Below are 13,681 nucleotides of genomic sequence, written 5' to 3'. Positions count from 1 at the left end.
AAAAAAAGAAGTAAAAAGCTGCAGAAAAAGGTTTGCAAAAAAATATTGTTTGCCTTCTCTATTTTCTTGCTGCAATGATCTATTCTAGTTGAATTCCATTCACCCCCTATGCAAGACATAACCTAATCTGCCACACAGGGGGTGTAGATTTCAAATAGAGTTGCCCATTCAGGTAACCGTATTTGAAATTCACACTCCCTGTGTGGAAGATTAAGTTCATGTCTTCCATAGGGGGTGTATGGATTTCAACTGGAATAGCCTGATGCTACTGCAACTGCAATCACCTGAAAGGACAAAAAGCTTAGAATATTCATCCATTTTATAAATTTCAAAATGTAGGCAAATATAGATCTTTAATATTTATTGCACAGTAGATGTACCCAAATTACCCAAGTTATTTATTAAACTATGTACTTTAGAACAATGAAAACAGTTATTTCACTTTCATTACAATATACAAAATGTACTTGGAATTTGTTTCTAAAAGCCTAATTGGTTTTACTTTCATTCATTATTGACTTTCTTTGTCAACTTCTAACAAATTGTTCATAGCAATTTGTCAGCTATGATACAAAGAAAGTCCAATTAGTGCAGTGACAATTATTGCCATTGCAAATTGATATAACTTTATTTATAATGTTTTAGGATGGTGCATTCAAGGTGGTTCTTTTCTGAACAATCTTGTTTGACCTTGTCATACTGGTGTACGTATCAGTTCGGGGGCCCTAGTAATTTACGAACGTCTCTGATATTAAATGACATGATCATAGTTCAGGGACGTCTCATAAATCACATACATGTACAGAGAGTCAGTCTCAAAACCCAGTCGCATGCGATATTAGCAATCATGGTAAGGCCAAAAAAAATATTGTTGTGTTGCCCTCAAGTGGAAAAATGGGAAATTTGGGTAGGACGGTCGGATTTTTTTTTTTTTTTTTTAAACCTTCAGTTTTTAAAAATCCCCTCAAATATTAAATAATGCTTGTTCAATTAGGGGACATTTGTCAATTTTGACTTCTGGATACCTGTTCGACAACAATTAAAGACTAGTCTTACAATAAAATATTAATTTTAAGTGAAAAACATTGCCTGAGTTTTTGAACAAATCTGTAAAAATCATCATTCAAAAAAAAAAAAAAAATTGCGACCCTGATTTTTCAGGATTTAGGGTAGGACGGTTGAGGGCAACACAACAATATTTTTTTTTTTGGCCTAATGTTGGTAAACATGAAGCGGTGCAGTGGGAATAATTTTGTGAGTAGGCCTAATCAGTATTGTTGCTAGATCAAAGTTGAGTACTTACAAATTTTACAATCCAATTCATGAATTAGAGCATTTTTTACTTCAAAATGTTTGATTTTGGCCATAAATGGTACAATTTTGCAATCTTAAGTGTTTTCTGGGACCATTCGGAATTTGCGCAGACAGATATGATTTATCCACTGGTAAATATTTGCTAAACAGGAAAGCTTACTCTAATACACTCACCTTCTTTCCAATGTGCTGCATTGAATGCCCAGCTGTCAACAAAGGCTGTCGTATGTGATATCACTTAGGGATGAAATCAAAACTCGACCGGTGGTTCCGTCCGGTTGTCGAGTTTTGATTTCATCCCTTACTCCCCATATGTGAAATCATTGATCCGTATCTGATATCAGAGACGTCTGTGGATTATGAGTGCCCCGAACTGATATTGTGGAGATCTAAAATTATGAAAAGGGGAGTGTGAAAACCAACAAAATATTATCTAAGACCCGGATCACACAAGTAGTTAGTATCATGTGTCCGCTCAATGTCGTCGTCGTACTGCAATCATGTGATCAGTCACGACTGATGAAAATTTCAATCATTGTGCCGGTTCATAGCTTGATCGTGTCATAATATTTGCTGATGAAATTAAAATGTGTATATGCATTTTGAAGGGCATAAATGTCGTTGTATCATGTTTATTCAATGGACACAGCATCTATATAACCAGCAGTGATTGCGACATGAATGCTCTCATCATTCAATTATTATAATCGTGTCATAGTCTGGAACACAATGAAGAAAAAATACTAGTGTGGACTGGGTCTAAATTTGCTAAAGAATGGACCTGCATTGTATGTGTATTGTGTAACAGAACTGTTAAGCAGAGAGTACAGAACTGTTTGTTTTACTTTGAATGCACCATTAAAAACATAGAAGTTGACTTCATAATTAAGTGCATGTTTTGCATGAAATAAAATATATAATCTCACTGTGTGCAAGGTAATATTGACAATTTGAATAGTCAGAACAGGTGATTGTGTGATAATCCTTATTGTCTAACAGGGTCTTAGCTAAGATTTGACAATTGCCCATCATTTTCACCAAACTGCTTATCCAAAAATTTGACCCTAAAAAGACAAGCCAGACCATTGCATCTCCAGTTCAAATAGCTATAATTGCCATATCCTTGATTTAATAATCTGGTCTTGTTTTGAGCTCGCAGAATTTATTCAAGCATATTTTTTATTAGAATTTAGCATATGTCACTGGCATGTCCCAGGAACAAACTACCCATCCAAAATGACGGGTGGACGGGTGGCTAACTGATACCCTGATGACTAACATTTTTTAACAATATCACTTAACTGTTTAATTATGTGAGGCATTAAAATATTCAACACTCCAGGTTCACTGATGATGCTATTAGCAGTATATTCTCTGGTCATGTTTTCCATAGGGGTTCATGATGGCAATCTTAGTCACTTAATTGCACACATTGAGTTTATATGTATATGTATATAAGTAGTTACTAGTTACGCAAATTCTAAAAATATCCCCCTCCTCTCCCCCAACCCTTTCATCCCATTTGCACCTTGTGCTAACTTTACTTAATACAGGCTAGCAAGCATGTGCCAACATCACCGCCATCTACTGACCAGCAACAACCCCCTACTAGGAATTCTTTACACAAATTTACCCCAACACCTAGTAATAGCAGTACTAATGATAACCCACCGCCTGCCCAACCACCTTGGGCTAAAGATCTGAAGAAAACGTCTAACAGAAGACCCACGCCGATAGCTTCAGAACAGGTGATTTGTGTGTTTGTGTGATGTCGGCTGCAAAAATTTGAGCTATTCCAGAATCTGTTAATACTCCTTCTAATATTTGTACCTTGCAATTAAAGGTGGCCATATTATAGACTTCTCAGTGCCAGAAGTGAGGAAGTGCAATAGCTGCACACAGCTTCACAGGGCAGCTATTGCATTTACCCACTTCTGGCACTGAGCAGTCGATATTGCAGTCCAATTGTAATATATTGTGTTTTCTATCTCACATTTAGGCCCATCACCCAAACATTTTTATTCCAATTTTCCCACATAAAATGCTATATAAACATTGCTATGCGAGCCCTTAAGGGCTGGGGTATGAACGTTTGGACAGTATTTATTTTGGGACATTAGAGCACATCAGACATATCGAATTGCATTCTGAATACGAAGAATGTCATTCTGATATCAAATAATTTTGAATTTTGAAATTCACAATTTAATACACATTTTATGGCAAATCATTAAAAATTGATATTTTTGATATTTAACAGTACTTGAAGTAAACTTTAGATTTATATAATTTATTTCGAGGACTGTTATATATCAAAATTCGAAAAAATATCAAATTTTTATAATTTGTCATAAAATTTAGATTATATTGTAATTTTCAAAAATGAAAATTATTTGATATCAGAAAGACATGCTTCAGATTCAGAATACAATTCGATAGGTCTGAGGTGCTCTCATGTGCCACAAAAAATACTGTCGAAACGCAATAAACGCTCATTTTAGATCCCTTAAGTTGGAATAAGAATGTTTGGGTGATAGGCCTCAATGTGAAGTAGAAAACATCAAGAGTTATAATCAAACCACCCACCTTTCAAATGCCTATAAATGTTGAATAGTCTACTCCTTAGACACTTTTGATTTGTCCCTTACAGAGACCCATTTAACGTTTGTTTGCTATATTGCATGTGTCCAATGTTGGTGGCTCACTTCCATGTGACTGTTGGTTGGGTGAATATCCCAGAACCATGAACTGTGATGCCTTGAGTTTGCAGTTTGTTGGGATGGCAACAATCAAATAAAGTGAGACACTCACACCAATGTCAAATATTAGAAGCAGTGTGCCAGTTTGGCCAGAGAGGGGGCATGCCGGCAAGAGGGATGACAAATAAGGAAGGTCTTGTGGAGTAGACTAAAATTGTTAGACAACATACAAGTTCTTTCACTTTTGGAGAAAAAAAAATTATTTATGGAGAAAAGACTTCGGGAATAACACAAATGCTTATTTGCTCCAAATATTTTGTGTGCTTTCATGTGTCTAGTTAGGCTGTTCCAGTTGAAACCCATACACCCCTATGAAAGATGTGACTTTAATTCACAGGGAGTGTGAATTTCAGATGGAGTTACCTGAATGGGTGACTCCAATTGAAATCTACACTCCCTCTGTGGGAGATTAAAATCATGTCTTCCATATGGGGTGTGTGAATTTCAACTGAAATAACCCAGTATATGGTCTGCTGCTTATCTGTTGAACTGTGTGATTGAGTTGAAACCACAACCGGAATACAAAGAAATGAAAAAACAAGTTTTGTTAATCAGATGTAAAATTAGTTATCCGTAACGATATTGGTGGAATGCAAGGTTGAAAAAAGGCACTTTTGAGTTCTGCATTATTAAACACTTATTTGCATTGCATGAAGGTTTTGGTTTATACTTCATATTAACAAGTCTGTATGTCTTGTGTGCTTTGGTTGTTTAGTTTTATGCAAATATAGTTGTATTAACGAGGGTTCATTATGACATACTTTGTAGTGAACCCTCGCTTGACCATTTGAGGTGTATGTTAGTTTTGCCATGCAGTTTTCATACATGACTGTACTGCCATAAGCTTTGCTGTGTGGGCTTGTTTGTGAGTATTGAATGTTGCTGCTTATCTTGCAGTTGTTTTTGAGTACTAAATGTTTCCACTTAACCTGCTTATTGTGCTGTTTGTTTGTGAGTACTCTTTATTCCACATCTTATCAGGGTTGCCAAACCCACAATTTGGTAGCCCAATTGGGCGACTTTTGAAGATTTTCTCCGCGACTTTTGACAACTTCCAGTCCCATAGAAATCAATGGTTAAGAAAAAATTTGGGCGACTTTTCAACATTGGCTCCCGCGACTTCTGGTAGTTTCCTGCCTCATAGAAACCAATGGTAAAGAGAAAAATTGGGCGAATTTTCGATTATTTGACCCGCGATTCGGGCTGAAATCTTTTGGCAACCCTGCATCTTATACTGCTTATCGAGTGGGCTATTCCGGTTGAAATCCATACACCCCCAATGGAAGACATGACATTAATCTTCCACATAAGGAGTGAGAATTTCAAACAGGGTTACCCGAATGGGTGACTCCATTTGAAATCTGCACCCCACCTGTATGGGAGATTAAGGTAATGTCTTCCATAGGGTGTATGGATTTCAACTGTAATTACCCAATGTTTGTCTTATTCATGAATGTATCGTTTAATTGTGACTAACTTTCAACAAATGGTGTGATTCCTTCATGCTCTCGTCTCTGACAAGGTGGAGGTCGTAGAAGAGGTCAAGACCGTGCCGCCACGACGCTCTCGTAGGACAAAACACACGCGACCTTCTAATATTATTACTGAACAGGTGACTACGTATATAGCTGGAGTGCTTGCCTTGGATTTGTGTGTTTTCATCATCTCCTGCATGTGTATTGTTTTTGTTTACTCCATGATTTAATTTTTGACTTGTGTGATTTACTTTTAAGACCCATTTATTTGATATTATGACTTGCAAGTCAAATGAGTGACACACATGTAGTTTATTGCCATAGAGTATATTATCCACCATCACATTCAGATAGGGGTGGGCGGTAGTTTCTGATAGGGGTGGGCGGTAGTTTCAGATAGGGGTGGGCGGTAGTTAGAAATGACCTGCTTAGAACCTTACCATGCTTTTGTGGTCGGAGCTATGGTTGGGTTGAAGGCTTATAATTGAAAGATACTAGCGCTTTATCACCCCTTGCACAATTTCACCAAAAAGTTGCAGGCCCATTTAGTGTAGCCATAAAACCACCAATGCTTGTTGAACATGATGAGGTCATGGTCAGATGAAATAATATATAGGTATGGTGTTTAGTATTCTTTATTTAGAGAATAATGGTATTGTTTTAGCTGCTATTGTGCATATATATTGTCTCATATAATACATAATACGAGCGACATCATTATTTTAAGTAAACCAACAAGGCGAAGCCAAGTTGTTTTATGCCAAAAATAATGATGTCACGTGTTATATAAGACGATAGATGCACGACAGGTGCCCAAAATAATACCATTATTCTCATTCGTAAACACTTTAATTCAAATAAAGATATCATAAGTATACCAAATTTTATATTAAATCCTACATTTTACAAGGAATACACCTAGGGGTTAAAATCGATCAGTCATATTATTGCTATGTGACTCCCGATTGGTTCACATAACGAGTAACACGTATTTGTCAGCGCGCATGACCGCATGTGCTGAACCGTGTTATAAAATGCATCGTATCACACGGCTAATAGTACTATATAGATTGCAGGAACGTTCTCAAGTGTTTAAGAATACCATGTGCATTTATTGAGCTAATCAGCGATGGGGTAAGAAAGGCCAGTTTCAGTAAAGGACACACATTAGAAAAAATAGAAAAAACTTATATTCACACGTATCAACTAGAATTGCACCCTTCACTATAATACCTGGAATGTCCCAGCCTAACATCAAATTAATGATAACAAAACCTTGGTATCAAATTGACAAATTGATAACTATGTAACAGCCATATCAGAAGGATGCACTTGTCAGCCACTACATGTGTCACTTTTTATATAATAGCTAGGAATAAATACCAGACTTGTACCAAAGAGGAAGTCAATTCAAAACATCCCCAAGTCACATGGTTTAGGAATACAGAGAACATTCCTAAACCATGTGACTTAGGGATGATTTGAAGTAACCTCCAATTGAGATGAGTCTGGTATTTATTCCTACATATAGCTATTATGTAAAAACAGACAGATGTAGCTGCCGATAAGTGTTTCCTTTTGATATGGATGTACACATACTGGCTAATAATGTAACTCAACATATTAATTAAGGTGGCAGGAACTGAAACTAAAGTATTACCTTGTTGGCTTCTAATTTACCTTTTTTACTTACAAAATTTTGACGGACCATGTTTAATTCTGAATTTGTGTATTGAAAACAGATGTTGGACATTGATTGTTTTTATTTCATATCTAACAGGAAAGTGCGTACAATATAGGATTCAGGCGTAGGCCAGCGTGGAAGGTATTTTTTTACAATTTTTATGGAAAAGTAGGATGAACTAACACAGAATTTGGTAAAATCATTCAACGACATGTATTACAATATTAGAAACATTTAATGCTGTGCGTTCTAGTCATATGATTCAATATAAGAAGTCCCAAGTTTTTGAGATATTTTCTCAAAATGTCAAGAGCTATATTAAGAACCATATTAAGAATTTGGTCATGAACATTAACAATTCTGCCATTTTTGAATTTTAAAAAAAGACATTGAAACTTATTGTCTGTAGTCGACACCCGCATAGAGAGAGAGTTAAATTTAGAAAGCATATTCAAGAGCATCATATTTTCAATGAGGCCTAAAAAATTGTTTGATAAAAATAAAATTAGGGTAGGTTGGTAGTTATTTTTTTTACACATGTTTTTTAAGTTGTAATTTGTTTATGTTAATGGCCTTGGGAATTTTTTTTTAATTGAAATTTTTTTTTTTTTAATTGAAATTTTTTATTTTTTATTTTTTTTTTTTTTTTTTTTTTTTTTTTTATTTTTTTTTTTTTTTTTTTTTTTTTTATTTATTTTTTTTTTTAATGTTTGTATTTATTTATTTATTTATTTATTAACGTCTAGGGTCTGGCTTAATTTTAGAGTCGGTCGGGTTACGTCAATCAAATGTGGGTTTTTTTTAGGCCTGATGTATTTGAGATGAAGAATGAAACCTGCAAAAGTTGAAAAAAGAAATGAAATAAATAAGAATGACAAATGACTAAGACTAACTAAACAAACAGAAAGTATACAAAGAAGTTGTAATGCATACCTGTTTTTCCTAGTGCATGGGCACTGGACATTTTCACATTATTGAAAAGGTTTATTTTTGCCTTATTTCATTATCATTTAATTAACAACCAAACATAGCTCGATCCATCAACTGCTCTTAACTTTGTTAGCATATCCCCATACAGCAATTACAAGCTGAGATTGAAATGTAGTCTTAACTGTAAGTTTCCTTAAAGGCCTATTAAGCAATTTATTCATTAGGAAAATCTGCAAAATCAGCAAAATGAAGGTTTTTGCATATTTGTTAGTAGCATACAATGTAGATGAATTAACATAGCCTGCCATAGCTGAAAGCATATTAAAGAGGACATTTTACTTTAAACTGTAATATCTATACATAGGGATCACAGGTTTGTACAGTGTCTTATGGCAAATTATTAAACATTGATATTTTTGACGGATATTATTTGATATCATAAGGACATTCCTCATATTCAGCATGCAATTTAGTGTGGCTGAGTGATGTGTTCTCAGGTCCCACAAAAAATACTGTGCAAAGGTGGGTGACTGACTCCTTTAGTGAAATTAGCTACATGTATTTGAATGCGGCTTCAAAATGATCAATATTGCTGTTTTCCTAATTTTTTGCCAAATGTTTTATTTCAAAAATGACCATTTTACTGATTTATCCTTCACTTTTAAACAATTTATATACACAATTTTAATTTTTTTACACTTTTGCTGGGATTACTGAACGAGCCTTTAAACCTAAACCTCGCCCTGTCCATGAATGATTGACTCTGACCCAATTCATCCCATTATTATGTTTTGATGGATCCAAGTTGTGATAATATTGGATCCAAAACATAATAATGATAAAATTGATGCTTTTACGCTCAATATTTATTGGTCTCGCTATGAGTTGTAAAATATTGACTCGACTACGCCTCGGCCCAATATTTTAAAACTCATAGCTCGACTCAATAAATATGGGCTCAACTGATCCAATTTTATATCAAACTTGGCCTTAGCAACCAAACCTCAAGTTTGTTATACTGTAGTAGAAGTAGAAATGTTTGCGGAATATCAATTTTCACATTTCACACACAACACAGTTACAGCAAGAATAAAAATGTTGAAATCCATCCACCCGCTATGGAAGACATGACCTTATTCTTTTGCACAGGGAGTGTGAATATCCAATGGGGTCACTGAATGGGTGACTCCATTTTAAATATACACCCCATGATATGGAGATTAAGGTCATGTCTTCCATAGGGGGTTGATGGATTTCAACTGGATTAGCCAATTCTTCTGAACAGGAAGTTTTTGTTATTTGTATGAATGACAGTCAGTTTTATGTTTGAGAAGATCAAAATTAGAAAAGTTTTTGTGTTTCTGCCAACTAGCTGTCTCAAGAACACCAAATGGACATTTATACCTTTTTAGGGTCAGTGTATACTCCAACACTTTTCCATACCTGTTTTCATTGCAATAAATGTTGTGGCAAACAGGCTGCAGTGGAAACTGGGCTATTCCAGTTGAATTCCTTACACCCCCTGTGGAAGACATGACCTTAATCTTGAAATCCATACACCCCTATGGAAGACATAACCTTAATCGTCCACACAGGGAGTGTGAATTTCAAATGGGTTTACCTGAATAGGTGACTCCATTTGAAATCTACACTCCCTGTGTGGGAGGATAAGGTAATGTCTTCCATAGGGGTGTATGGATTTCAGCTGGAATAGCACATTGTATCGAGGAGCAAACCCAAACCAGGTTAATCTTTTCAGCAGAAGATTTCAAGAGAGAATGGTAATTGCAGTGGAGATGGAAAACACAGCATTTTTGGCAATAGGAAACACAGGAAAAGATGTCAGAATGGACTATTATAGTTGAAATCCATAAAACCCCTATGGACAGATATGACCTTAATCTTCAACACAGGGAGTGTGAATTTCAAATGGGGATACCTGAATGGATGGCTCCATTTGAAATCTATACTCCTTGTGTGGGAGGTTAGAGTCGTATCTTCTATAGGGGGTGTATGGATTTCAACTGGAATATACATGTAGCACATTGTATAGAGGAACAAACCCAAACCATGTTCATTTTCGGCAAAAGATTCCAATACAAGAGAGAACTGGAAATTGCAGTGGAGATGGAAAACAGCAGTTCTGACACTAGAAAACACAGGAAAAAGATATCAGAATGGACTATTCCAGTTGAAATCCATGACCCTATGGAAGACATGAACATATCCCACACAAGTAGTGTGAATTTCAAATGGGGATACATACCGAATGGGTGACTCGATCCGTTTGAAATTTACACCCCCTGTGTGGAATTCAAAGGTTTAGGGCATGTCTTTCATGGGGGTGTATGGATTTCAAAAGGAAAAGCCACAGTTTAATTTGTTGCACTGAAATTTGATATTGTTGTTAGTGGTGTTTTTGTTTTGTGCTGTGTAAAAAAATCATCAAAGCAAGATATCATCACATTTGTACCTTTTTCCCCAATCACAAAACATCCATATATGATAAAATATGGTAGAAGACAAAATTTTTAAGACTTACAAAGCTAATTTTATTTCTTTGTTTGTCATCCTCTTTCTCTCCATCCAGCCTCTAGAAAACGATGTCACATCAGCTCCGCCGCCTAGACCAACAGCAACTCCATCCCCACTCACCACAGCTCCCACCTCTACACCTGTGTCGGCTAGCAAACCGGAAGCAAGTCCTGCAACCAGTCCAGGGAACAGTCAGCCTGCTGAAAGTATGGATCAACAAAATGCTTCATCGGCAGCCATGTTGGATGCCATGGAAGACATGAAGAAACAGATGAAATCCATGCAAGAAGGGATGAGTCGGCAAATAGTAGACTTGAAAACTGAATTCAAAAAGGAACTTAAGAAATTAATGGTGGAGGTCGACGAGGAGAAGAAATTGAGATTGTCAATGCAGGTGGAGTTAGAAAGGATTAAGAAGTTGGTCCTTGAGAGCTAATAGTGTATTTTGTCGTGAATTTTGAATGAAGAGTTTTATCATCATCATCATCATTATTATCGTAGACTCCGTTCACGCTAGGGAAATTGGGCTATTCTGGTTGAAATCCATACAGCCTATGACATAGTCTCCCACCCAGGGGATGTAGATTTGAAATTGAGTCACCAAGGTAACCCCATTTGAAATCTACACTCCCCTGTGTGGAAGATTAAGAATAGAATAGTCTTATTTGCTTCATTTGACAAAGATAACAAAATTAATGTGATTTTCCTCACACGAATGCACATCTTTTTATTTGACAAAAATTAAAATCCCTTTGTTCTGAAGAACATCACTTCATTAAGTGATTGCTTAATTTGACGAAGCAGGTTTATAATGTGAACGCATGTTTTGGGATAGGCTTTCACAACGGGAGTTCATAACAATTACTAGTAAGTTTTTAGCAGGTTCGCTGTCGGACAAGTTTTGAACTGTAGGACTGAATTGTCAATGAACACATGCTTCGTTTGATGACGAGAAGTGCGGTGTGTGTTCCAGAGGGAGTACATGTACTTTGTTTGCTAGGCAACTGCACATGTAGGCTTACTTTGATCTTAATTTATTATAATGTGAATGGAATAGTATTTTCATTCAATCTTTGGTAACCATAATATGAAGATGCAATGAAGATGAACTTATCTTTGTCAAATGAAGGTATTTTCTAATGTGAGAACGGACATAGTTATTATTATCGTCATTGGTATATCTCTTTTTTTATTTATGAATAATGGATATTTTATATATATTTAAGCAGAATCACATATAGAATGTCTTTCTAAATTCATTCCAATTAAGTATTATATAGCGCTGTTCAGTTGAAATCCATACGCCTTGTGGAAGACATGACTTAATCTTCCACACAGGGTGTAGATTTCAAATGGAGTCACTCATTCAGGTAACCCCATTTGAAATTCACACTCCCTGTGTGGAAGATTAAGGTCATGTCACCCATAGGGGGTGTATGGATTTTATGTGGAACAGCCCATGATATATTGATTTTATTACATTATGTTAGATTAACATCAGGAATGTAAATGTCAAATTCATATATAGCAAAATTCGGCAAAGATGTGTCTTTTTTATGAACAGGTAGACATATTATCTCATTTCATTGATTACACTTGGAGCCACAGCATGCTCATCTTTCAGGGCAGAGTTCTTTAACCTCAGTACATTTGTACATTCATTGAATGATCTTCGAAAATTTGGGTACTAAAACAAATACTCTGCAACTTGAGGTCAAATTTTGCACTATGGTTGTTAAATTGAGGTTATTGAACTATGCCATTGGGATGATGCCATTGTGGTACATAGTGTTGGATTCATCAGGTTTGTTAAGTAAATAAACATTTTTTTGTTTGACAAAACCAATTTAAGTGACAAAGGAACAATGGAAACAACTCAAACTTGATTGCTGGGAATGTGGATCAGATGAACATATCAGTCATACCTGATGAAGTCCACCAATGTGTAGGACGAAATATTGTAATGAGTAAAAATTCATGTGGTTTTATCAAACAAAAATTCAAAATGTTTATATATCTCATTATTAGACTACTTTGGCCAGTGTTTACTGTATTTGGCCCAGTATATATCTACTGTAAAAGTGGAATTTTTCGTGCAATTTTTAACTGTTTCCCTTGTTTTTAAATTTGTGATTCTAAGTTTCCATACATTGACCTATCCACAAAAGGAATATATTTGTGGGTTGTTATTTTCGCGGTAGCAGCTTGGAACGCGAAAATAAATGTAGCACGAAAATTTCCACTTTTACAATATATGAAATGTTGAGATGCAAAATGGGATCCATATAAAGGCTGCCTTGAGTAATTTTTGCATTAACCCGGACACTACACTGCCCGTGGTTTTTTGCAATCAGAAGTTAAAGAAGAAACAAAAAAGGCGAGCAGATGAACAAACAAGTCAATTGGTACCCCCTGGATTCGAACCTTAAAGACTCCACACGTGCCAAGCACATGATCACAGACCGGTAGCCACAGGGGTTTCCTTGGCCAGGACGCGAACTATTTTACCGTAGTTAACATTTGAATAGGGAGCCTGTTTAAGCAACTGTATACGTGGTGTCCCGCCTATTAGGGTTAGGTTTAGGGTTAGGGTTAGGGTCTTAGGGTTAGGGTTCAATATTGATCGGAGATAGGGCCTATATACGTATTAACTAGTAATATAGTATATCGTGTATATACGCTTTATTCCGTAATCAACAAGTATGATAGAAAGACGGCTTTCTGGCAGAACTACTCGTAGCATAGTGGTATAGCGCCTGACTATGGATCGCCAGGTTGTTGGTTCGAACCCCGGTCAATCCTTGGTAGAATTTTAAATATAATATAGTTCGTTTCTTTTTGTTAAGTAAGAAGAAATACTTAGTAATAATGGCATATGGAATCTAGCCTCACAATACATGTAATACTATACAATATGTATTATAAGTTTCTCCTATTCAAATGTTAACTACGGAAAAAAAATTCGCGGGCCAGGACATCACATG

General features: G+C 35.9%; 1 protein-coding gene across 1 annotated transcript in view; it reads left to right on the top strand.

Annotated features, from left to right (window-relative positions):
- LOC140140442 (uncharacterized) overlaps nt 1-11,979 on the top strand; it is a 56,393-nt gene extending 44,414 nt beyond the window's left edge. Inside the window, exons 16-18 of the mRNA XM_072162202.1 lie at nt 2,868-3,062; nt 5,596-5,685; nt 10,753-11,979. Of these exons, the coding sequence (XP_072018303.1) occupies nt 2,868-3,062; nt 5,596-5,685; nt 10,753-11,133 (666 nt within the window). The 3' untranslated portion in view covers nt 11,134-11,979. The remainder of the gene's footprint in view (nt 1-2,867; nt 3,063-5,595; nt 5,686-10,752) is intronic.
- Nucleotides 11,980-13,681: the final 1,702 nt, after the last annotated feature.

Source organism: Amphiura filiformis, chromosome 19, assembly GCF_039555335.1.
Source record: "Amphiura filiformis chromosome 19, Afil_fr2py, whole genome shotgun sequence".
Taxonomy (NCBI): domain Eukaryota; kingdom Metazoa; phylum Echinodermata; class Ophiuroidea; order Amphilepidida; family Amphiuridae; genus Amphiura; species Amphiura filiformis.
Note: the sequence above shows the minus strand (reverse complement) of the source record. Positions and strands in the feature narration are given on the sequence as shown.